Raw genomic sequence first — 26557 nt, forward strand, 5'->3', positions numbered from 1 at the left:
CACACACACACACACACACACACACACACACACACACACACACACACACACACACACACACACACACACACACACACACACACACACACACACACACTTCAGTTGGCATTTTTCTTTTTGCTATTTCTGTATTCTTCTCATCATTCCTCGTTCCTCTGTTCTTATTAATTCTTTGATCCCTCACATCTCTCTGTGTCTTTCTGTCTCTCTGTCTCTCTCAGTGGTACAGTCAGACTGTAGGAAGTTGGGCTGCCTGTCAGAGGCAGGTGTTGTTGACTGGCTTGCTGTGGTGGTAGACAGTTAATAACACCAACAGGGTTGTGAGGGCCTGGGTTTCTGTGGAGCGTATACCTCTGAAAACCACAGGATGTGGAGAGAGAGGGAGGCGGAGAGAGAGAGAGAGAGAGAGAGAGAGAGAGAGAGAGAGAGAGAGCAAAAGGGAGGGAGGGAAAGCGAGCTCTCTGAACATGAAACCAATGTAATTGGCTTTTCTGTAATTGGCCCTGTCTACTCAATCACACCATTTTTTTCCTGACCATTACTCGCTTCAGAAAGGCGACCGAGGGTTACCATAGATACACGAGCAGCAGTAACTGAGGAGCAAAGGTAGTTTTTTAATGGCCGATTTCTCATGCAGTGTCTGTATTATGATGACACGTCTGGAGGTGAGATAGAAATGATAAAAAAGAAACAGACTACTTTGAGGGTTGGCTCTTTTCTTACCGTCTAAGCCGTTAGGATTGAATTGCAGTCTTGTCTTTTATGCCTGTTTCTATAAAAAAACGATATGTCTTTGAGTCTCCAAGTGTGTTTTCTACCCTTTGGAAATTCACATATTTTTTTGTTTTTTTTAATGTGGTGGTTAAGGTATGTAACTGGATTTACAAACCTGGTTTTACTGTCTGTTGCGTAGTCACGTCCTTGAGGTTATTTTTTAAACTTAATTTCCACATGACAGAGTAAAAATAACCCACCATCAATATGAATCATTTGTTAGGACTAGCTTAGACACCCAGAGGCATTTGTTTCTGAGAATTAATTTAAGTGAGAGAATATGTGCACTTATTTATGTTCATCTGTATGTACAATTTCCCTATGGATGGCAAGGAAACATACATACTACATGAATGAACAGACCAATGAATGACTAAAAAGAAGAAAGAAAGAAAGAAAGAAAGAAAGAAAGAAAGAAAGAAAGAAAGAAAGAAAGAATAAATACATACATACATACATACATACATACATACATACATACATACATACATACATACATGCATACATACATGCATACATACATGCATACATACATGCATACATACATACTGTACATACATACATACATACATACATACATACATACATACATACATACATACATACATACATACATACATACATACTCTTAATGTACATACATAGTATGAATGAACGAATGAGTGAATTAATGGATGTATGAATGAATGAATGAATGAATGAATGAATGAATGACAAGGATCACCTAAGCCAATATAATAAATGCTGATGATGGCACCCTCAGAGCACGGATGACAACTGCAGAGTTGATGTTTAGTCAGTCAAGCGAAGAGAGAGAGACCTTGTAGTCTGAAGGAGGCCCTGAGAGGCTGCTGCTCAAAACGCCTGCATCCGTCTCGCACCTCTAAAAACACTCACGCACGCACACACGCACACACACACACACACACACACACAGACACACACACACACACACACACACACACACACACACACACACACACACACACACACACACACACACACACACACACACACACACACACACACACACACACACACACACACACTACCTCACTCCCTGAACCAGAGACGTTGCTGTCTGATACTGATATTTATTTCTCCTCCAGAGCTAGCTTGTGCAAAGCAAGCACCACTGCGATATCTCTGTTGCCATGGTTTCTGGAGCTGCCTAGAAATGTACATTCCTTCAAGTCCTGGAGAGCTGAGACAGTTTATGCTCCTCATACCTCCACAGGTCTGCTGCTAAATCATTTAAAAAGCCAACAACAGGAAGAAAAAGAAGGGAAAAAAGCATATCTGCCACACTGCCCACTGGAAGCAAAACCGTGAGGTGTCAGTAAATAAAATAGAAGCCTGTGTGTGTGTGTGTGTGTGGGGGGGGGGGGGTTGGGGTTGAGGCTTGTTTGCATGTATGCATGCGTGTGTGTCAGTGAGTTCAGTGTGTGAACGTGTTAGTATGTGTGAGGGAGTTTGTGCACTCCAGCCACGTTCCAAAACTTCAGGTAACCCAGCAGCCCTTCCACCACCAATGTCAGGGGAGAGGAGGGAGCTGTTAGCATTGCTGAATTGGCCATATAGGACATACAGGGCATTTGCCCAGTGAACTGTTGATGATTTTGGCCTGGCTCTCCCCTCAATGGTATCAGTCCTGGTGTCACTACAGTGGGCCTCTTCGAGATATTAAAACCCCATAATGCACACCGTACATCTAGTGGCATGCTGTAATAGTTATTGTAAAGTTAACTACCATAGTACTGCAATACCATGACATAATACAGGGCCTCTAGTAATGCACTACAACTCAGACATTGCCATTCTGGTAATGGCAAATTTATAACGCTGTGTCTTAACGGGTTAATAAAGCATTTTGGGTATTAGGGTCTAAATAGTTCCCATTACTTTACTACACTTTTGTCAAAGACTTCATTGTCCCTCTCATTGCGTGGTGGAAAGGTCTTGGCTAAAAATGCCCTGCCTGATTTTTCAGCCCAGCTCAGCCCTGGCTGTTAGGTAGTCCACCTACCTTTAGAGAAGTGCACTGCCCAGTGTGTGGAGGGAATGAGTTATTGCTCTGGGCCCAACAGTCGCTAATGCCCTGACCCAGTTCACTTCTTTCTCTCTCTCTCTCTCTCTCTCTCTCTCTCTCACTCTCTCTCTCTCTCTCTCTCTCTCTCTCTCTCTCTCTCTCTCTCACTCTCTCTCTCTCTCTCTTTCTCATTATTCTTTCTTTCTTGTTCTTATTCTCTGTCTGGATTTCTCAGTCTTTCTGTTCTTTCATACTCTCATGTCTTTCATGTACTCTCTCTCTATATCTCTCCCTCTCTCGTATCTATTTTTTTTACCCTTACACACCCTCCTTCCCCCCACCTCTCTTTCTCTGCTCTGTATCTCGCTCTCTATCTCTATCTGTCTCGCTCTCTTCGTTCTTATTGTCATCTCTTTCACCTTTCACATGTTTATCTCTTCCCCTCTTTTCCCTTTTTCATTCCTCTCCATCCATCTTTCTTTTTCACTCTACCTCTTCCTTCTCTCTCTCTCTCTCTCTCTCTCTCTCTCTCTCTCTCTCTCTCTCTCTCTCTCTCTCTCTCTCTCTCTCTCTCTCTTCTCTCTCTCTGTGTCCGTAGTTCAGATTGCTCCTCCGGTGCTGGCTAGTCGGTGTCTCTGTCTGTCTGACCACTTTTAACCTGACGTCTCTCCCACACTGATACGCTACGTTGCGCCGCGTTGTGCCGCGCTGTGCCGCGCTGTGCCGCGCTGCTCTCCGACTCATTTCCTCCCATTAGCCTTCCCCTCCATCCTTCCTTGCCCTCCTCTCGTGTTCCCTCACTCCGTCATTCCCTCCCTTTGACTCTCACGGCCCGCAGCTCGCAAAATGACATGTCGGCCCAGCCAGCCAGCCAGCCAGTCATCACGAGTGCACAAAGTACCATTACAGTCACGACACACGCTGTAGCCGGACTCTCCATTTGAACTACGTACGTGATGAAACTCGAGACTCAAGGTTTTCTTATGATTGGAAAGAGAGACGCTGGTGATACAGAGAATAGGGCTGGCATGACCGGCTCATCATCAGCATCAGTATCACACGCACGGACACACATCAGTATCACACGCACGCACACACACACACACACACACACACACCCTTTGTCCCTTCATCAGAGGGGCCCATCTGATGAACAGGTGTGTGTTGATGGGTCTTTTTGTTTCAGTCTGTGTGTGTGTGTGTGTGTGTGTGTGTGTGTGTGTGTGTGTGTGTGTGTGTGTGTGTGTGTGTGTGTGTGTGTGTGTGTGTGTGCGTGTGTGTGTGTGGCTGTGTGGCTGTGTTTATGTGCATGTGTGAGAGAGAGAGGTGTGAAAGTGTGTGAGGGAGGGATCTATATCATGTATACATGATATATTCTCAGCATATCCTGGCAACGCCATCCTTCGTACCTCCACCGAAAGATTTTGGCTCTGTACATAGTCTGGCCCAACCCCCGTAGCTCGGTTCACTCGCGGTTCTGCGTCTGTGGTGAAGCAGAACTCACCCGCAGAGTCCGTTACTGATTGGTTAAGGTAACATTATTCACACTTTTGTCTTGTTATTTGTATGCTTTGGCAACACTGTATCGTAACAGTCGTACTAATAAAGCACATTCGGAACTCCAACTAATTTAAATTGCAGAGTAAGGTCGGATCATCTCCCACCCTCCATGGAAACCGATTCCTCTTACCTTGTTCCAGACTGTTTGACAACAGTGTCAACAGTGGGCTTTCGCTATTCTCAGCATACCAACCCTCCTGAATCTCTTAATGCTTGGGTCTATCTGTCTCGTCTGAGGCTGACATTGCAAGCCCCTCCATAGCCCAGCCCCTGAGTCTGGAGAGCCTGGCGTAACCCACCACCAGTCCTCACCGCCTGTAATTCCACCTTCTCAATAATGCACAAGTGTGGGAGGAAGCCATCACAGTTCACACAAAGGCTGGCAGATTGTCTTCTGAGGGGATTCAAAAAGTGCACACCACACACACACACACACACACACACAGACGCACGCACGCACGCACGCACGCACGCACGCACGCACGCACGCACGCACGCACACACACGCACGCGCACACACACACACACACACACACACACACACACACACACACACACACACACACACACACACACACACACACACACACTTATCTAAAACTGTCAATGGCAGCGCATCACAGTGCCTGTTAACTCACTCTCTGGATAGAACTTCGTGACAATTGCTCGGACTGGATTTTGTACAAATGATGTATGCAGAGACACACACGCACACACAAAGACAGTTAGAGAGAGAGAGGTGGAACAAGATGGGGGAAGAGAGAGACAGAGAGGCTTACTCTCAATTCCAGAGAGAGAGAGAGAGACAGAGACAGAGGCACAGAGAGTAGAAGACAGAGACAGAGATGTTCACTCTTGACATTGATAAAGAGGGAGACGCAGCCCCACGCACACACACACAAGCACACGCGCACAGGCACACACACACACACACACACACACACACACACACACACACACACGCGCACAGGCACACACACACACACACACACACACACACACACTCAAACTCAGAGAGAGAGACATTGAGAGAGACTAATAATCTTGACAAAGACACAGAAAACACACTGTACAACAAAAACTCACAATTGCACTGTTGGCTAAGAAGTCTCTGCTTCTATCCCCCATCCCCCACCCCTTCTCTCCCTCTGCCAGGGTCCTGAACACCACGCTCTTTGAGAGCTGGGAGATCGTGGGGCCCTTCCCGTCCTGGTGGGTCTTCAACCTGCTGCTGCTCTTGCTGCAGGCGCTGCACACCTACTGGTCCTACCTCATAGTCCGGATCTCCTGCAGAGCCATCTCCAGGGGCAAGGTGAGAACATGATGGGAGAGAGACTGACACAACACAACACAGCAACTCTTCCTCCTCTCTTTCTCCCTTGACTTCTGCTGATGCATCTTTTTTACGACTATTATTACCATTGTGTGTGTGTGTGCGTGTGCGTGTGCGTGTGTGTGTGTGTGTGTGTGTGTGCGTGCGTGCGTGCGTGCGTGCGTGCGTGCGTGCGTGCGTGCGTGCGTGCGTGCGTGCGTGCGTGCGTGCGTGCGTGCGTGTGTGTGCGTGCGTGCGTGAACTTTGACTCAAATTCAAGTTGTTCTATAGTGCTATATAGATTCATACTGTATTGTACTGTATTGTATTGTATCTCTTCCTTCTCCTGTTCTTCCTCTTCCTTCTTCCCTTCGTCCTCACCGGCCCTACTTATCCTCCTCCGCAACATTTCTCTCCTGTAGAGACAGTAAAGGCTAATCTAATGAGATCGAAACTGTGTAACATTAAAATTACAGTATATTGGGAGCTGGATAAGATGGCCTCAAGGGCAGTAAATGGCTCTTGAGACAAAGTCCCCCCCATGTGATAGACTGACTGACAGACAGACAGACAGACAGACAGACCTGAAAGACAGACAGACAGACAGACCTGAAAGGTGGGTCTTTCGAAGTATACTGTATTTGAAAACCTCCTCCAAGCATGTATAGGATGGCAGAGGTGTATCTGGCTGGAAGTAAAGAGTGAGGCTTACCTCGTCTTTCTTCACTTTGCCCTTGCTCCATTAGTTCTAGTCGCATCAGTCTAGCAGCCAGTGAGTGAGAGGCCAGTTAGGCATATTCATTTTTCCAGGGAAAAATTGAGAAATACTGAAGTTGGGCAGGAGAAAAGCACCAAGCATGTGAGATGGGGAAAAGTACATACAGTTTTCCCTCTGCTAATTAACTGTGTGTGTGTGTGTGTGAGTGTGTGTGTGTGTGTGTGTGTGTGTGTGTGTGTGTGTGTGTGTGTGTGTGTGTGTGTGTGTGTGTGTGTGTGTGTGTGTGTGTGTGTGTGCATGCGTGCGTGCGTGCGCGTGCCTGTGTGTGCACTTTCTCCTTTCCCCTCTCTCCTTGCTCATACACTATACATGAAGTTATCTTTACACGGCCTGTGTGTGTTTCTGAAAGCCCAACTTTGAAGTGAGGAGCATGCAGAATTGATGATCAGAGGCCTGTGTAGACGTTCAATTATGAGCCGTTAACAGTGACGTGCTCTTGTGCTGACATTCTTTCTTTCTTTCTCTCTCTCTGTCCCACGTGCTCCCCTTCTAATCTCCAAGGCCGGCAAGTGGAATCCTTTGCATGTAAGTCTGACTGAGACGGCAAATGGGCGGTTCAGTAAAAACGCTAGCTTTTATATAAGTTTCTTTCACATCACTGTGTTGTTTTGAGGGACCTCCACGTCACAGCATCACATGCATTTAGCACCCTATACCATAAGATGCTTATCAGAATTTAGCTCATTTCCATCCAGCCTTGTCATAATTCCCATCAAGAACTCCACACATCCTGCATGCTTAGCAGCAATATGATATGTATGGCCCCTCATATTTTCAGTGCTAAATGGTTGTGTTTTTGGGGGTAAAAGCGGCTAGCAGGGATCCGTTTCCTGATAATGTCAACAGCTGGAGGCAGAAATAAAGATAATTGGGTCGACATAATTGAAGTGCATTATGGTGTGTGTTGTTATGCAGAGGATTATTCTGATGATACAGGGTGGGAGCCTGTGGAGAATTGGCCAGATGAAATAGAGTCGTTACATCCTCCTACCTCAGCCATAATCGTAATTGAGCTGTAATTTTTGCATGATGGACATTTTGTGGCCGCCATCAGCAGAATGTGATTTACATAACCCAACTAAAGTGCTTCCTCGCGCAGCCCTATAAAGATAACTTTATTATTTAGATGAGAGCGCACGATATTGTATTATGTAGCAGTAGGATATCATGTATTAATGATGAATCACACCATATCATCACGTTATTGAAAAAATAACCCAACCCAGCATGTCACAAAGCACTCTGTGATCACTGGTTCTGGATCATTTCTTCTCCAGGTGTCGAAGGACGACCGCAGTGACATTGAGTCCAGCTCGGACGAGGACGAGGTTCCCCCGTCGGCCCATAAGCAACACCACCACCAGCACCACCACCACCACCAGCACCACCACCAGCACCACAGCAGCTCCTCCAATGGCACCAACGGAGCCCACGGCACCAACGGCTACCTGACGGCCACATCCTGCCACGACGACCACTGAAGGAATGCCCCCCCTCCCCTCCTCCCCGCCCCCCATAGTCAGACACTCAAACAGCACTGGAGTGGGAGCAACCACCCCAACCCCCAACCCCCAACCTCCAACCCCTCTTTCATGGACTCTCCTCCAGCAGTAGTCCTAGCGATACTTGTTCTGTGTGTGAAACCATGAATAACATTGCCTGTCTGGTACTGGGAAACTCTTCGTAGAGATATGTGAATGCCGTTTCTTTTGGGTTTTTTGTTTTGTTTTTTTGCTCTCGCCTCTCTTCAATCCCTTCCTCCTTTATGCTGAGTTTTTAATATTATTATTATGATTCTTGTTTTTAAAGGGGTTGGTTCTCCATTCTGCGTTCTTGTGCACCTGATTATTATAGCAGTTGTTTGGAGGAAGGGGAGAGGGATCATTGCACTAATTGTTGCTACCGCCCACTTTTTTCATTAGTCAGCGAATGAAAAGCATTCCACTTTTTTATTATACGAAAGCATGCTGCTGTGTAGTGTGGAATCATGGGAAAGACGCTTATCTTGCGTCACTTTGTCTGTGTATTTATTTATTTTTTATATACATGTGTATATACTGTTACGTTGGTCGGCGAATAGTGGAGATTTTTTTTTTTTTGCTTTGCTTTTGTCTTTTTCAATGATTTTGCTGTCAGTGTTTTAAAAACAGGCACGGTCACGATATCCGCAAAAGCTGTGCCATTGATTCGTTTTGTTGGTCTGTTCACCTGTCCATCAAAGTGTGAACTCGTGTGCAGTTCTGAGTCCTTTTTTGTCCTTGGCTGTCTGCCGTAGAAACTGGATTGGCTTGGAATGCCTTGCCCTGCCCCCTTTGCTAGATCAGCCACTGTATTTTTCCTCTCTCTCATTTGCCACAATGAAGTATTAAGTGTTTACAGAACACCGCTGGCTGATATACAGACACACATCTTCCACCAGTAAAGCTGTAAATGAATAAACAGTAACAGTACTATGTGTGTGTGAGTGTTAGCAGATATTAATTATGTTATAATGTCTCCTGTTGTAAACCCCAACGCAAATCACTTCAGTTTGTTCCTGGTTTCGTTTGCTGAGCAAATCACCATTGGATTACTATAGTTCTGCTATAAATTCTGCTATGATGTTTCTTTTTTTTGTTCAAGCATTTCATCACTTCAACAAATAGTGTTTGTATACTGTAGGTCAGTGTGGTGAGCACATGCATAGGATCTTACATCTGGTTTTAGAAATGATTTTGAAGAACACGTTTGTCTTAGTTTACTTACTTGGTTAATAAGGCGAGTTGAATGGAAATACAGCAGAGGAAGAAAGTGAAATTGCTTACCAAAAAGGCTCATTGTGATTCCAGGTGTTTGCATGAGGGTAATCATTTATTTAATCACGTAGTGCACTTCTAGTTGACCAGGTTAATCCTCTGTTAAGTTGTTCATTGGGGTGTATTTGCAGATTTCGAACAAAATTGAATAACTATTTCCTAATAGGCCCAGGCAAGATAAAGAATACAAAGGTTGGTGTGTCTCATTCAGTTTGACTTTTAGGAAGAATTTCAAAACGAGGGAACAGTAATGTTTGTTTCCTGTTTTTGTGTTTGGTTTGGCAGGACTAGCTTGCTGTGAACGCTTGGGTTGATGCTTGAATTGTGTTTTGGAACGGCAAGGTTCTTCCACAGATAGGTCCAGTGTTGCTGCATATCTAAGGTTCCCTGATCAGTCTGTCTATTGGGAAGCTGCCATCGTTTGCCTCTTTTACACACACACACACACACTCTCTCTCTCTCTCTCTCTCTCTCTCTCTCTCTCTCTCTCTCTCTCTCTCTCTCTCTCTCTCGCATTCAAAGACACACACACACACACACACACACACACACACACACACACACACACACACACACAGCCCTTTGCCAGTGGACCCTCTCACAATCTCTCTCTAACACACACACACACACACACACACACACACACACACACACACACACACACACACACACACACACACACACACACACACACACACACACACACACACACACACACACACACTTTTGATGCACTTTTGCCAGTGCAGAGGCGACTCATGTGGTTTACAATGATGTCAAAAATGTTCACAGTATTTAAGAGGGCAGGATTCCTCTGCCTTTATGACAAACAGTTAACAATGAAAAACAAAAGTGTTGCCATGAATTTTGAATAAACATGACAAATCCCAGCACAATGGACGTTTTGTATGCTTTTGTGTTTCGCCCTCAGTCTCGCTGATGTTAATTCATGAACACGGCTGTTGCGTATTACAAACACTGACAATAGCGCAGTCTTTTATCTCTTATGTAATTCCCCAAATGTTTCAGAGCTCTTTTGAATACAGTGAAAGTGAAAGTGAAAGCCCTTTGGGAAACTCCAACTCCCATTGTCATTGTGACACAGCACTCCACAGCACACAAGTGAACACTGCACTCTGCACACAACGAAATTGCATTTATGCCTCACCCGTGCAAGGGGGCAGCCCTCAGTGGCGCCCCATGGGGAGCAGTGCGGTGGGACGGTACCATGCTCAGGGTACCTCAGTCATGGAGGAGGATGGGGGAGAGCACTGGTTGATTACTCCCCCCACCAACCTGGCGGGTCGGGAGTCGAACCGGCAACCTCTGGGATGCAAGTCTGACGCCCTAACCGCTCACCCATGACTGCCCGGTACTACCCGGACTGCCAGTACTACCCACACAGCAAAGCAACTGTTGTTTAAGCAGCAATTTCTCACTCATTGAAATGGCATGCAATTATGCTGCTCAGGTGGTTCCCATTCTTTTATTGACTGGCTCACTGGCCAATCAGTGAACTCGAAGGCACGTGAGGACGTCGAGTGACCTGTGTAGAGGATGGGTGGGTGTGTGGGTGTGCCCTCCGGCACTCCTGCAACAGACACAGGTGATTTCCGCACTAGGGAGGGCAAGCAGGGCATTTGCCCCTGGGCCCTCCCAATATAGTGGTGAGTGCCCCATTATGATCTTGGCAGGCTGTTTGGGGGGGTATTATGACCTTGGCAGGCTGGGGGCCCTATCATTTTATTTCCACTGGGGCCCTGCGTGCAATTGTTCCACCACTGTTTCCGCATGCATGACTTGGAAGGAGGGAGGGAGGGCAAAGGTTGCAAGTGCAAAGTCAACAGATGGCTGCGGACCCCAAGATGAAGGACCTGGCGGGTGGCTGTGCTGTGAGTACAGACTGGAGTGTCTAGACTTTCATAGTTTTATCTCCCCTCACCTACCCTCCTCTTGTGTGTCTCGCATTTTAACCCTTTTCTTTCAATTACAACGTTCTAGTATAAAACTATACCTCAGTATTTACAAGTTCAGAGTGACGTCTTCTTTGAGTAGGGATCGTCAAGACTTTTCCACTTTTTCACTCCCCCCTCCTCTCTTGTGTCTCTCACTCTTTCACACCTTCCATTAAAATAAACATCTGAAGCTGTATTTCAACATGTGCTAGTTCAGTGTGTGTCTGTCATGGGATTATATTTACATTTTGTCCCAGCTGGACACTCTTGCTGACTGTGTTTTATTTCAGTTCTGTGAGATCATAGGTGTGTATGTAGGCTACAGTACAGTGGAATCACCTGTTGATTTTTAACATATTGTGTTTCTTAGTACAACTTGCTGTACCAGGACCTGAAGCGGTTCTCCAAGCATGGGGAATATTTCTGCAAGGAGCTGATGACAGTCTTTCAGCAAAGGTACACAAGTGTCAAATCATTCTCTTGGCGGTTACATTCACCTTCCTTTGGGGGTCCTCGAAAAGAATGAATGAAGAAGGTTTACCAAACCATTGTTGTTTGACAGGGACGGGACAACAGAAACCAAAAGGCTGAACTGTTTTTTTTAGGGTTTTTTTTCATTTGCCAGGATTGTACTTTGAAATCGTAGTCGCTAGAGGTGCCTGCAATGACCATTCCGAGTTATTCTTTTACTTATGTGGTGAATGGAAGGTCAGCACTCAGCAGAGTTGTTACTGCCTCTCAAAGAATGCTTCAGACTGCAGACTCCCAACAACACTCTTGTCACGTGTTAACTTTCAAGACTTGCACCAGGAACCATCTGGCTGCAAGGTTGAACAGAGCAGTCGCCCGGGAACAGGAGTTGTTGTTTAGTCTGAAGGTGGTGTATGCAAATCAGCCCACGCACAAGGTGCCTGAATTAGATGGAGAAGATGAGTCTTCTGGGAAAAGGGCATAAGACAGGACAGTTTTTTAAAAAGAAAAATGCTGAGTCATCCATTGTATGCTCCTCTTAGGGTCTTGTAAAAATGCAGTCTTTGAAACCCTCCTTTGTTTATATACTACTATGTGATGTAATGTGGTCATTCTGAATGAAGGCGGCGTCTGCTCTCCTTGCAGGTCTGAGTTGGAGATTAACTATGCAAAGGGAATGCAGAAGCTCGCTGGCAAACTCATTAAAGCCTCAAAGGAGATGGCTAGCAACAGGTAATTCTACCACTGCAGGCTACTTGGTTAAACACACTAAAAAATACTGGGTTAAAAATAACCCAAATTGGGTATTCTAATACCCAGTCACTGAGTAACTATTGCACAGCACACATATTGGGTTATTTTTACCCAGTGGATTGGGTTAGTATTTTTAACCCAGCATTGGGTCAATACAACATGCCCAGTAATGGGTAAAATTAACCCAGCCATAGGGTCAGAAATACCCTGCACTGGGTTGCTGAGTTAACCCATTTCACTGGGTTAAAATACTAACCCAATCCAATGGGTAAAAATAACCCAGTATGTGTGCTGTGCAATAGTTACTCAGTAACTGGTTTAATACTGGGTTAAACATGGGTGGAAACTGGGTTATTTGGGAATTGCCTTTTACTTTTCTCCAATTCTTTCAGTTGTTTCCTTTGATTGGCAATCGTCGAGTTCCAAGCAAGCAACTATCATTGAATCTTATGGGACCAGCCAGCGGCTAGTGAATGCCACTGGTCAATGATAATTGCCTGCTTGGAGGTAGAAGTTGCATTGCCAAACTCCGGAAATGGCTGAAAGAACAGGAGAAAAGTAAGGCTCAATTACTCAAGGGGATGTGTAAAAATCTGCCTATTTCCAGAAATGGTTACATATCACTTTAACAATATGCAACACATTTGACCATTTTAAATACTCACTGCTGACCATTGCTCAAATAGAACCAATCTGATCACTATTAATGTTTTAAATAATTTGTATACATTATTGTATACATGTTAACATACAGTATGTGATAATTCAATGACATTATACGAAAACACATCAAAGCATAATGAATCAATGGAGAGAAATTATTTTCTGGTCAACCTTCCTTTATTACCAGGGATTCACGTTCTTCAATTTGCATCAATTCAAAGCAATATTTGAAATTAAAAAAAGTGTCCAGGCATGAAAAGAAAATCTGCAAAGATATTTTACAAAACAAATGACACTTGCTCAAAAATAAACATACAGTAAAAGTCACGAGACATTGCTTCTCTAAATGGTCTATGCAGCACTTTTTATATTGCATTGTGGAAAGGCAGATACAGTGTTGGCATAAGTCTTTGTAAGATAGGATAGCTAAACACATACAGTGTGCAATTATGTGTAGGAATCACCATGTGAAAGAGTTCAAGATGAGGTACACAGCATACTGAAGCTGCCGAGGCTTCCACACTTCATCTTCTAAACACGTTGTTCCTATTTCTCTGAATGAAAAGAAAGACAGGCAACGTAGCATTCAGTTACACATTAAAAGCTATAATCTGAAGACATTGCAGGACACAGGTAGCTATAAAACTCAAAAGAGTTGTGAATCCAATATTCATGCAATGTGTAAAATACAAACATGTAAATGACGTTTCCAGTTCAACCCAATCTGACAAAATATGTAGTAAAAACAAAGGAGATACGCACTCTGTGCTTCTAAATTAACACTCCGGTGCAACCAGAGCAGGACTAAATAATAAGTACAAAGGAAAAAGAATCTGGTGCCACACGGATTTCTATTTTCTGTTATTTATTTTTTCAGTGCAGTAAGACTAACGTTTCGACATGCGTCTTCGTCCTCTGAAGACACATGGCGAGACGTTAGTCTTACTGCACTGAAAATATAAATAACAGAAAATAGACATCCGTGTGGCACCAGATTGTTTTTTCTTTGTACAAAATATATAGTAACTTGTAGACCTACTGTCTTTTGGCTTTTTAAGGAAACATGAATGGTACACATATTCAAAAGAGAAACAGAGGCTTACCATTTAGGTTTTCGTTCAGTCACCTACAACCATAGAAAAAAGTAAGAAAAACAAATTACTCATGTTGAAATACATTAGATGAATCTTTCATAAAAGATGCTTGTTGACATGCAAGTGTCCGTCACTGCTCAGACCTTTGTTATTTATGTTAATTTTGAAGTTTTTGATCCAGCACATGAACTTGAGATGTCCAAGCACACCCTCTTTTTTGGACCATGTTCGGGCAGGAGGCAGATGGAGGAGTATAGCTGTTATTCATCCCCCCCATTACTTACCCATGACTGCCAGAAACATGGAGATTATTGGTGTCCCTGAACTGTGTTTTCAATTCAAGTTAATGAACTAAAAATTAACCTTTCATGAACATATGTGGGAGATTATCACTGAACGAAATAAACCTTTTTCCCCGACCCTATACTTGTATGTTAAAAGAATATGACTAATTCATAGTCATGTAAATAAATAGTATACACATATGTGGAAAAAATCTGAGACCACTTGAAAATGTTCAGTTTTTCTGATTTTACTATGTATATGTAAAGGAGGCCAACTATCAAAGTGTGAGGTGGAATGTGACGGAGGTCATCTTGCACCTGTTCACCCCCCTCGGGGATCGAACCTGCACCCTCGTCAACTACAACGGTTCGGCAGTGGGAGACACAGTACGATACCGCTGGGCCAAGAGACTAGTCTCTCGGCCCAACGGCACGAGACTGTATGAGGCTATCAGAGGGAGATTCACCAATGTTCCACGCCAACTCTGTGCTAGTTAGCCTCCGTTACACTCTCCCCCTTAAACCTCACTCCCATCCGGGTCACGGCACCACTGTGACGGAGGTCATCTTGCACCTGTTCACCCCCCTCGGGGATCGAACCTGCATCCTAGTCAACTACAACGGTTCGGCAATGGGAGACACAGTACGATACCGCTGGGCCAAGAGACTAGTCTCTCGGCCCAACGGCACGAGACTGTATGAGGCTATCGGAGGGAGGTTTACCAACGTTCCACGCCAACTCTGTGCTAGTTAGCCTCCGTTACAGGAACATTAGTAAAAACCTCTCTCCCAAAGCCTCAATACAGTGCGGTAACTGTGGGGTAGCTGACCGGTTCTTTAGCTCAGCAGTCTTGTATTGTGCCTCCCATTGCCAAACCAGATGCGTTGATGAGGTGGCCGGTTCGCGGACTGAGGAAAGTGAACCGTGCAGGAACACCTCGGTCATAGATAGGTGTGTGTTTGAGTAAAACAAACATTGCTATTTCATTCTATGAACTGGCAAATACATTTTCTCCAAATTTCTAAAGAAAATATTGTCATTTTTTCCACGGCTGTATATTGAAGTATCCAGATACTCACTCTGTCTACAAAGCCTCCGGGACAAGTGCTGCAGAGCAAAACAGATTTTGGTCACCTTAGAAATAAGGAAATATGAGAGAGAGAGAGAGAGAGAGAGAGAGAGAGAGAGAGAGAGAGAGAGAGAGAGAGAGAGAGAGAGAGAGTTAGCGAGTGTTGCTCAAGGTATTGCTGAATGTTACTTTCTGCTCTATAAAGGAAACGGACATTAATTACATGGGCCTGAAGGCTAAGCAAATGCTTTATCAATATCATGCAGTATCCCAACTGTGCTGGTGCTTTAATATTTTCTTAATAGCAAGAAGTTAGAGATGGAGGTGTTCTGTTAAGTTCCAATCTACATTCCTAATAAATACATGCATGTGATCATTATTTTGGCTTTATGGGGTATGGCTACATTAATGGCAGGCAACACATATTGAGAAGCAGCAATACTAACCTTGCTGAAAGAATGAGTCTCCGTTTTCTTTCAGTCACTTCCAGTCTAGGACAAAAAAGGCAACACATTAGAAATAATTTCCAAGCAGCACCTCGTCATAGATAGGTGTGTGTTTGAGTAAAACAAACATTGCTATTTCATTCTATAAACTGGCAAATACATTTTCTCCAAATTTCTAAAGAAATATTGTCTTTTTCCATGGCTGTATATTGAAGTATCCAGATACTCACTCTGTCTACAAAACCTCCAGGACAAGTGCTGCAGAGTGAAACAGATTTTGGTCACCTTAGAAATAAGTACATGAGAGAGAGAGAGAGAGAGAGAGAGAGAGAGAGAGAGAGAGAGAGAGAGAGTTAGCAAATGCTGCTCAAGGTATTACTGAATGTTACTTCCTGTTCTATAAAGGAAACAGGCATTAATTACATGGGTCTGAAGGCTAAGCAAATGCTTTATCAATATCATACAGTATCCCAACTGCGCTGGTGCTTTAAAGGAACAGACCACCCTTTTTTGATTTTCACATATTTGCAGTATTTCCAAGCATTATTTATGAATGTGCATATAATTTTCGTCTATGTTTTTGCATTGCCCCGTTTAACAGCATAGCCACATTAGGCATAGCAATGCAAGTCTATGGTACAAAATAAAACACAATCAAATGTTCTTATAAACCATTTTAAAATTAATGTAAAATTCACCAGAGTGTAAAACGGCAATTTAATTCCGTCCAGTGACCACTTGTGGCTTGATGCTAAAGATACCAGTTACTTCCAGTGATTATGCTAAGCTATGCTAATAATTCTGATCCAATAAATCTAAGTACTGAAAACACTGACATGAAAATTATATGCACGTTCATGAATAATGTTGGGAAATACTGCAAATATGTGAAAATCAAAAAAGGGTGGTCTGTTCCTTTAATATCTTCTTTATACATGGGTTCTAAAATGTGTTTATAACCTGACTGCGCAAAGCTAACTGTGCACAACTCAACCTCTGATTGTTGGAAAGCGCTGTCGGTCAAAAACTTAGCTCACGTGGTTGGCTGCCAGTGTCTTGCCCCTCTTCATAACATCATATTGATAAACACTCAGAACCCATGTATAGCAAGAAGCTAGAGATTGAGGTGTTAAGTTCCAATCTACAATCATAATAAATGCATGCATGTGATCATTGTTTTGGCTTTATGGGGTATGGCTACAATAATGGCAGGCTACACATATTGAGAAGCAGCAATACTAACCTTGCTGAAAGAATGCATCTGTGTTGTCTTTCAGTCACTTCCAGTCTAGGACAAAAAGGCAACACATAAGAAATAATTTCTTTCCAAGCAATGCCTTGGTTTGGCAGCATCTATATATCAAATGACACAGAAACAAATATCTTTAGCCAGTTGAAAGTGTCAGTGTTGATGTGGAGAGGTGACCATTGCATATCTGCATTAGAACTAGTTATCTGCAGTTAATTTGTTCGGGCTTCTGACAATGTGGACAATTATTCCCCTATGAAACATAATGCAGTAAGTCTCGTGCTGGAACTGTTAGTGAGTGACTGACGTGGCTTTAAAAGAGGCCTAATTCAAAACAATTGCATTTATGGCATCCTCTGAAGCGTCTGGTGAATAATGCTACAATATACAATGTTTGCACATACCTTAGCACAGACGGACATAACGTGATCAGCTTACAAAGGATCCGGACGCCAGTGCGGTCTCTGGTTAACCTGGTGATTAATAATACAGTTAGTGCATACTCAAAACTGTTCGGGTGAAGCATAAAGCATAGTAAAGCATGCACAAGCAATAACGAGACACACATATTCAGAGGGATAGCCTCAGTAGGCTATGCTGGGATGGTCCAGACCGACGTCACATAGTTCTATCCCATCCCAAACTCGACCCCAGACGCACAGGCGGCCGGGTGACAGAGCAGCGCAGCAACAAGAAAACACCCGTAAAGCTCCAGTGAGCAGAGCATACATCAGGATGCCCTTGATAAAATAATTGCCTACGCTCTAGCCACAAACGATTAGCCAGTGCCACTCACCGGCTAGAGGTAGCCCACTAGACGTCGCCGGACTAGAGGAGCAGACAAGCCGCGAGGGGAAATCATTTTACAAAGTGCCTTGACAAGTTGTAGAATTTACTGCGGAGGCACTCTCCCCGTGAGCTCACTAAGTTTGGCGTTTCCTACCAGCACTAAACCAAGCTATCTGCAACTAACTGACAGCCAGCTGCACGTAATCGCTAAACAATGTCAAGTTGCAGCAGAATGTTATTACGAACGTCAAAATGAAAGGCTTCGGTTTAGTTATAGTATTAATGTCCCATCACCCGACACCCCTAGTTGTCTCTCATTCAGACACGGGCTGCAAACAAATCTAACAAGAACAGCACAACGGCAGGGGATGTTAAGAATAAAATACTTCACTTTCTGCTTCAATTGCTACAGTTAGAGCATGCTAGCTAGACTCATATCTAACTAGAGCTAGCTTGCTGATACTGTATTCTAGCTAGTTTTGTGTAAGCTTGAAAGCTGCTGCTAGCCTCGCCCACAGCTCGGCCACCGTTTCCACCGTGTTTTATAAATGAAAAAGAGAAGTCAGATGTTTACTGCAATTAGGCTACATGTAACTAGGATAGGAAGTAATCGAATAATATCTGACGCTACCTATTAGGTCAACGTAGCGTGTTTGAACGTGCTAATCACTTCGAGACCGTGGTGGTTAAAATCTTGTGATAATGAGAAACACTGTCTAAATGGTGGCGCCTTGTCCATTTTTACCCTTATATCAAGTTTACTACTTAGACAGCACACATATTAGTTTAATTCATTACAAACCTTTCCTTGTTGTTGAATGTTTCCTCAGTTCAGTTGACTTCCAGGAAAAAGTCCGTTGGCTGGCTCTGATTTCAAATGTTATGATAAACCCAGTGATTGGGTATAATAACTCATCAATGGTTAGCATAACCCAGTATATGGTCAAACGACCACACACCAATAATTGGGTAAACATATAACCCAGCACGTTTCTATCAAATTACCCAGTGTGGGTATAAAAAACCCAATAAGTAGTAAAATTGTCATAAACCAGTATTTGGGTAAAAAAATAACCCAGTATTTTTTTGTGTGAAGTTTGTAACATTTTTAGATGTTCATTCATCATCAGACGAGCCTGTTCACACTTACTCTTCACATTCACACACATTCTTTTCATGAAAAATTCCCACCACTATCATTTTTAATATTTTCTTATTGATTATAACATCTGAAAGGTTTTACAACATGAATTTTTAAATTGTCGGAGGTGATTAAATGTTTGAACTGGTTTAGAGTGGGTACTTACATTTTCTTTCTGTTTTCCAAGCACAACATACCAGGCCTGGTCTCAGATATCCAATGAAATGTTCTCCATTGCAGACATACACAGGTGGGTGGTGTTCTTTTATGTGCAATACTGATTATATTGCTGCTGTAATCAGTGGCATGCACAGACATTTTTGGGGGCCAGGTGCTCGAGGTGGTGGAGCAGGGGGCATGTGAAACTTACTGCGCTGTAGAGGCTATAGGCCTATTTCGAAGTGAAGTGAAAGCCAAACTGGGTAACTTCAACTCCCATTGTCATTGTGACACAGAACTCCACAGCACACAAGTGCACACTGCACACAATGAAATTGCATTTATGCCTCACCTGTGCAAGTTGGAAGCCCCCAATGGCGCCTGAAAGGGAGCAGTGCAGCGGGACGGTAGGTATGCTCAGGGTACCTCAGTCATGGAGGAGGATGGGGGAGAGTACTGGTTAATTACTCCCCCCCATCCCTACCAACCTTGCGGGTCGGGAGTTGAACTGACAACCTTTGGGCTACAAGTCTGACATATCATATCATATCATATCATATCATATCATATCATATCACACTGTAACAAATACAAACTTTAAAGAGGGCACTTTTTTGTCCAGTAAGGTAAAGGAACAGATGCTTTAGCCTATGGTTGTAATGCACTGTAGAATGCTATTTAAGTGTTTGTTTTTTTCCATAGGACACTAGGGAATGCTCTCCAGCAAGATGCCATTCTGGAGATCCGCCAACTTCTGGATGAACACACCAAAAGGAAGAGGCCCGTGTGTAAATTCAGCAGTCTTTTATTCTATTTTGTGTTTAATTCTAAGCTCTACAGTGCTGGCTGTCTTGGCTATCTCTTACCAGTCATATTTTTTTCTGTCCAGCTGGATGGTGCAATCGAGAAAACTGGCAAGCTGGTCATCACAAATTGGAATGAGCAGATAAAAGTGAGTGGCTATATGTAGCGGTATATGGAAGTGAGCCTATAGTGTTAAATGTAGTGGTGGTGACAGTATAAATGTTGGGATTTTTGTTTGTTTTAATGTCCTTATCAATATCCTATGTTGGTTCAGTGGTCTGAGATCCTACTTCTATGTCAAAAAGCAATGATAGGCCTACGTACAGTATATAGGCCAGACGTACTGTATTGTGTGTTAATCTCACCAATCATATGAGATTCCACACACTATTTTTTTACAGGTAAAGAAGAAGCTCATGGGACTGACACGGGAACACGAGGGAGTGTTCAGCTTTGTGGAGAACAATAAGCATATATGCACTGAAAAGGAAAAACAAAAGGTGTGTGTCTAAGGGGCCGTCTTTAGATCTATATGGATATAGAGGGGCAGCCGAGGCCTAATGCAGGTAGCCGGTTCGAAGCCTGACGTAAATTATCCATGGCTGACTTACCCTTCAGCAAGGCCGATAACCCTACATTGCGTCAGGGTCTGTAACCAATAGCCTGTACGTAGCCTAACACTTTGGGTTAAAACACTGTCAGTTACTGGAAGTGTAATGTGATGTACCAGTAATGCAATGTACTATATGTTCACAAGCACCGATTTGTGATTTGATTTCCTACCGGTGGGGATGGTGTCATCTCATCTGCCAGATGCTCAACAGACTGACCAAGTCAGCAGAGCTGCAGGCCAGGGTGGATGAAGACTACTTCCACATCAACATGGAGGGCCACCAGATGCGCCTCAAGTGGGAGAGCACACTCAAACACTGCTACCAGGTACTAGGAAACCACTCGCAAATCACAATCATGAAGTGTGAAGTATGAAGTATGATGTTATGAAGGCTTCTATGCGTGTGTATTCCATGGAATTTATTTAGTTAATTCATGACTGGGTATGGTGAAATGCACATGAGAGGAGGGGGCGGGGGGTGTTCACAAATGGATAGACATGATTGCTTATCAACTGTTTGAAAACTGAAATGAACACAATAAAGTATAAAAAGAAGTGTCGACTGTGCCTGGTGTGAGTTTGATTTTGTCTTATAGATAATTCAAGAGCTGGAGAAACAACGAATAGAAGTTCTAAGTAACATCTTGAACAAATATGGTCTCTACATGTCCAGCTTTGGACAAACACTGCAGCACGTGAGCCTTATTTTCTTGTCCTTTAAGACCTTTTCAACGAATTAACATTATAGTACCTAACAAAAAAGTGAATTTAATAGCAATGCACCCTCTTTGCAGTGTCAAAAACAAATTGAGCAAGCCATCATGACAGTGGATATGGAGAAGGATCTGCAGAGCTTGGTGGATGAGACCACTGTTACTGCTGACGACAACAAAGCTGAGTTTTTGATGACAGACTATTTTGTAAGGCTCCCTTTTTTATCTCCTGAGCGTCACCTCTGTGCACAAATTCTGAATACTGATTTTGTTTATCCCCAAGTTCTAGACAGAGCATCCCTGTCTAGGTTCTGCTGTACAGAGGATTTGTTGCACAGTACGGTAGCTCTCCCCAACTTCTGAAGGCAGAGTTGGGCAGAGAAGAGGAACCAGGGAAGCATACATCAAGTGTTGCTTTGAACTGAGGCCAAAAACTTGCAGCCTGGTTATGTCTGATACTCTTTTAGATTCATGCTCCAACTTGACAATAAAACCAACTTGATATACAGTGAGTCCAATATGTATTTGATCCCTTGCTGATTTTGCCGGTTTGCCCACTAATAAAGACATGATCAGTCTATAAATTTATGATAATATGTATTCAAACATGGAGAGACGGAATATCAAAAAGAAATTCCAGAGAATAATTTAAAATAATATATTTTAACTTATTTGTATTTAATTTAGGCAAATAAGTATTTGACCCCTCTAGCTAAAGAAGATAAAGTGCTTTGTGGCAAAGTCCTAGTTGTCTAGCACTGAGGTCAGATGCTTCTTTTAGTTGATGACAATGTTGGTGCATATAGTAGAAAATATTTTTGCTCATTTTTCTTTGCACATTATCTCTAAAACATTAATAGTTTGTGGTTGTAGCTTGGTAAATGGGAGGTTCAGTTCTCTCCATAGAATTACTATAGGGTTAATATTTGGAGACTGTCTAGGCCAATTCACGACTTTAATATGCTTCTTATTGAGCCACTCCTTCGTTGCTTTGACTGTATGTTGTGTATTATTGTCATGTTGGGAGATCCAAAAATGGCCCACCCTTCAGTGTAGTGGTGGAGGGAAGGACGTTTGCACTCAGGATTGCACATTACATGTCTCCCTCCATCCATTCGTTGACGATGTGAAGTTGTCCTGTGCCTTGGCCAGACAAACACCCTCAAACTATAATGATACCACTTTCATGCATGATGGTGAGGAGGGTGTTCTTGGGATCATAGACAGCAGTACTCTTTCTCAAAACACATTGAATTGTGATAATGCCAAACAGCTTGATTTTGGTTTCATCTGGCTACAGCACCTCCTTATCATATCCTAAACCAGTCTGATGTCCGTTGGCAAACCTCAAGTGGGACTGCACAGGTTCCTTCTGAAGTAGAGGTACCATGTGTGCACTACAGGATTTTAAACCTCTGTGGCATTAAGTGCTACCAGTAGTTTTCTCAGTGATTTTGGTCCCAGTAGCTTTGATATCATTGCCTAGTTCATCCCGTACAGCTCTAGGGTGATTTCTTTCTGTTCTCATGATTATCAAATCCCTACAAAAGGTCAAATCTTGTATAGAACCCCAGACAGGCTGATGGACAGTCATGTTGTATTCCTCACATTTTGGAAGAAATGCATCAACAGCTGGGTCATTCATACTCAGTCTCTTTCTTGTGGCTTTGCAGCCCATTTAATCTTTGTTCAGGTCTAAAATCGTGTCCCTGATATCATTTGACCACTCTTTGGTCTTTCCCATGCTGGTGAGGTTGGAATGTGACTGATTCACTCATACTATGAACTGATTCTGCTGATTCAATGTGTCTTTTATGCATGTTAGTATGTACAGGTGTCTTTAATTCAGATGACAAGTTGATCGGAAGTGCCATCTGGCCTGAGGGCCCGGAACTGTAATCAGTTGGCAGGGGATCAAATACTTATTTTGCTCAATGAAATGGAAATAAATTAATATATATTCTCTTCAGTTAATTTCTGGATTTTCTTTTTGATATTCCATCTCTCCATATTAGAATACATATCATCATAACATTTATTGACTGATCATGTCTTTGTTAGTAGGCAAACCAACAAAATCAGCAAGGGATCAAATACATATTGGACTCACTGTACGTAGTGTGTAGTTGTGTACACACAGTCCAATACTTTTTGTTAACTGTGCAGCCAGTATTTAAATGTAGCCTAATTAGGCCAACCTCTTTATTTTGTTGTTGCTGTTGTTGAAAAGTTTTATCCATTTGTGTGCGCTACATATTATATCTTCTCCTTCTGTGTGCTAGGAGGAGGACAACAAGACTGTTATGGGACCGGAGAGACGCAAAGATGCGATAAAGACTAAACTGCAACGGCTTGAGGACTACATATCGAGGACAAAAAGATATCACGAAGGCAAGTCCAAAAGGGTTTAAAGTTTAAAGAAACTTGCTTTACTCTATTGAATGGGCAGTTCTAATGACAGTGGGGTTTTTTGTTATTCTTTTTTTGAACCATAGGCCTGGAGAGAATGGTGAAGACATACACTGAGAATCCATCATTCTCAAACAAAAAGAACTTGGAAGAAACAGAACAGTTACTTGATGAAGTATGGACACTACATGTTTCAGTACCACAAAGACAAGTTGCTACAATTATTTTTTTTATTTTAGTATTTAACCTGCCTTTGTTCTTTTTTGTAAAGACCACTTTAAAACTGGACCTTTTAAGAGCCACACACGGCAAGCTGTCAGCAATCGTGGCAGAAATCGACGGAAAAGCCAAATCACTACACAAATTCAGCGACAGCATCACAAAATGGAAAGATAAAGTAAGAGACGCTTTACCTACCCTACCGTTTGACTTTTGGTTTACTGGCTATCATGCTGACATTAAACTGTTAAATTTAACTATTGAAATTAATTTGTCCAGTCTCCCCAACATGCCATTGGTCATTCCACTAAATGTTTCCTTGGTTGTCCATTCTTCAAAAGTGTTATGACGTTTGACTAATTACAAGGTACACTAAGGTGTAACCTGTACTGTAAGCCTACATGTAACATGCAACATGTATGGTTAACCCTTGCTTATTAGTGTGGTCATGGTGTAGTGGTTGAGGATATTTATTTTGGATCAGACTGTTGCAGACCCTTGTCTATGTTACTCCATGGCTGAGGTGCCCTTGAGCACAACACCAACCTCATACTGCTGTAACCAATGCCCTGTACTTAAAAAAAAAAACCTTGGATAAAAGCGAAGTGTAATGTCATGTAATACAGTAAGTACAACATGCAATACATTGTTGTATGCCACTTTAGGACTGTGAGCACAGCGTTGTGCAGCTATCTCGACCTGTAAGGATCAAGACCACGTCACTCCGCTCTCGCCAGTCCCTGAAAAGAAGGTCCATCATCTACAAGGGCCCCGTTAGAATTGGGCCACCCCCACAAGAGCCCCCACCTGACCCAGAGCCAGACTCACACACCCCCACCCAAGAGAGCATCACCACCCAGCCCAGTGCAGAACTTAATGGAGACTCGGATCCTAACCACAATGCAAAAGGTGATAGAGTAAACCGTGTTAATGTTTTAAAACATCGTTTTATTTTACTGCCATACATGTAGTTTGAAGACATGAAATTGACCCCAGGTATTTACACTGTAGAATCATATTATGAGAATTGGCACGGTTTTGTTTTTTTAAATATTTTATATATTTTGCTTCAATTTCGTTTTGTTTGTTAGAGATTCCCATGTCTGTGATGTCACCACCGCCACACCTTGATTTAGTATTATTATTAATTTGTTCAATTCCAGAGGAGTCTTCCAGTCTGGGTAAATGCAGAGCACTCTACGACTTCACCTCGCACCGACATGATGAACTGACCATGAAGGAAGGTAAAAGTGGTTGACCAAAACAACTCATCTAATAACACTGGAAGTGGGCAATTAATAAAAGCACTTAATATAGTGTGTATTTAATATTTTAAATACTGACAGTATTAGTTTACCATTTTGCTTCACAATTTTAGAATTTATTTTGCAAACTTTTCTTCATGTTTTGTGCATTTCGTTGTTTTTGTAAAATTCTTTGAAGTTGGATTCCTTGGAAGTTCTGCAACCACTAATCATGATTTAAAAAAAAGGTCAAACACATGTGATCCTTTCTGGGTGGTATGGCTTAGGCCATCCCTAAATTACACCTACTTGCCAGCTGACTGGCTTTCTGTTAACGCTGTGCTGTATGTTTCCTTCCTATAGGGGATGTAATTGAGATTGTCCAGAGGGCTGAGAGTGGCTGGTGGTACGGGACTCTAAACGGCCAGAGAGGCCACTTCCCTTCAACATACGTGGAGGAGTTTCCTGAGATTACTGATCAAATGACTTCAGATGCATAGCATCAACAATACATTTAGACTAACTTTCATTTCCTTTGCCTTTATGTCTTATGGCTCGACATTATGATGGACCTTAATTCAGGAAAAGGTCAGAGGAGGAGGACTGAGGATGGAGGCAAGATGCTGCTGAAGCAGGCCTGCATGTGGTACTCCGTTCCTCCATCATTTCCTCCATGAGAGGATGTAGGAACAAGGGCGGAGGAATTGACTGAAGGAGTGCATTGAAAGGTAGCCTTAGCAAAAACCTATCCAACATGACCGGCAAAAGGAATAGAATATTCTGATATGAAACGACCTACTAAAAATCAAATCACATCATTACAGGGGAAAATTATTGGCATGCATAGCGGCTTCATCACACACACACCTTCTACTTGTAACGGAATGATCAGAACTTGCCTACATATTGCACTGATAAAAATTAGTCTTGTACATTTTCAATGCCATGTATTGTAAATATCTTTGCAATGTCTTTACCTAATGGAAATTATATGTGCCCTCATCTCAGCACATCTCAGTAATGATTTAGTCAGAAAATTAAAGTAAATCTGCAATGTAACTTGTATGACTATGGAATAAATCCCCAATGCACATATTTCTTCTAAATAATCAAGTATTACTTTTCTTTGACAATTGGGCAGTCATGGGTAAGCGGATAGGGCGACAGACTTACAGCCCAAAGCTTGCCGGTTTGACGGTTCCTAGGTAGGCTTTTACTTTCACTTCAAAATTA

The 26557-nt window shown here is 42.8% G+C and overlaps 2 protein-coding genes and 1 long non-coding RNA gene across 5 annotated transcripts in view; 2 read left to right on the forward strand and 1 right to left on the reverse strand.

Moving 5' to 3' along the window:
• Nucleotides 1-9712, forward strand: part of cers6 (ceramide synthase 6) — a 54059-nt gene extending 44347 nt beyond the window's left edge. The window contains exons 9-11 of one of the 2 annotated variants that reach the window (XM_063214075.1): nt 5519-5675; nt 6955-6978; nt 7731-9712. In XM_063214075.1, coding sequence (XP_063070145.1) covers nt 5519-5675; nt 6955-6978; nt 7731-7934 — 385 coding nt within the window. In that variant the 3' untranslated portion in view covers nt 7935-9712. The remainder of the gene's footprint in view (nt 1-5518; nt 5676-6954; nt 6979-7730) is intronic. The other variant, XM_063214077.1, reaches the window with a different exon arrangement.
• Nucleotides 9713-11113: 1401 nt separating this feature from the next.
• On the forward strand, nt 11114-26402 carry nostrin (nitric oxide synthase trafficking). Its single transcript, XM_063214671.1, has 16 exons — nt 11114-11140; nt 11574-11659; nt 12320-12406; nt 19351-19413; nt 20025-20106; nt 20212-20274; nt 20528-20626; nt 20940-21065; nt 21336-21434; nt 21534-21659; nt 23735-23843; nt 23948-24036; nt 24133-24258; nt 24746-24989; nt 25244-25324; nt 25688-26402. The coding sequence occupies exons 1-16, from the start codon at nt 11114-11116 to the stop codon at nt 25822-25824; spliced, it is 1644 nt and encodes a 547-aa protein (XP_063070741.1). The 3' UTR covers nt 25825-26402.
• Nucleotides 13289-16440, reverse strand: LOC134461831 (uncharacterized). 2 transcript variants are annotated; one of them, XR_010037430.1, is made up of 5 exons: nt 16215-16440; nt 15985-16029; nt 15549-15603; nt 14194-14216; nt 13289-13644 (listed from the first exon to the last, which is right to left on the reverse strand). It is a non-coding gene; the product is annotated as an uncharacterized LOC134461831 (long non-coding RNA). The 2 variants fall into 2 exon arrangements; XR_010037431.1 differs by lacking the exon at nt 13289-13644 and having other exon boundaries at nt 14104-14216.
• Nucleotides 26403-26557: the final 155 nt, after the last annotated feature.

Source organism: Engraulis encrasicolus, chromosome 13, assembly GCF_034702125.1.
Source record: "Engraulis encrasicolus isolate BLACKSEA-1 chromosome 13, IST_EnEncr_1.0, whole genome shotgun sequence".
NCBI lineage: Eukaryota > Metazoa > Chordata > Actinopteri > Clupeiformes > Engraulidae > Engraulis > Engraulis encrasicolus.

Coding starts and splice junctions, on each gene's coding strand:
- nostrin (XM_063214671.1), top strand. CDS start 11,114: ATGAAGGACCTGGCGGGTGGCTGTGCT. Junction 20,275..20,527: donor ATTGGAATGAGCAGATAAAA/GTGAGTGGCTAT, acceptor ATTTTTTTACAG/GTAAAGAAGAAGCTCATGGG. Junction 25,325..25,687: donor TGAACTGACCATGAAGGAAG/GTAAAAGTGGTT, acceptor TCCTTCCTATAG/GGGATGTAATTGAGATTGTC.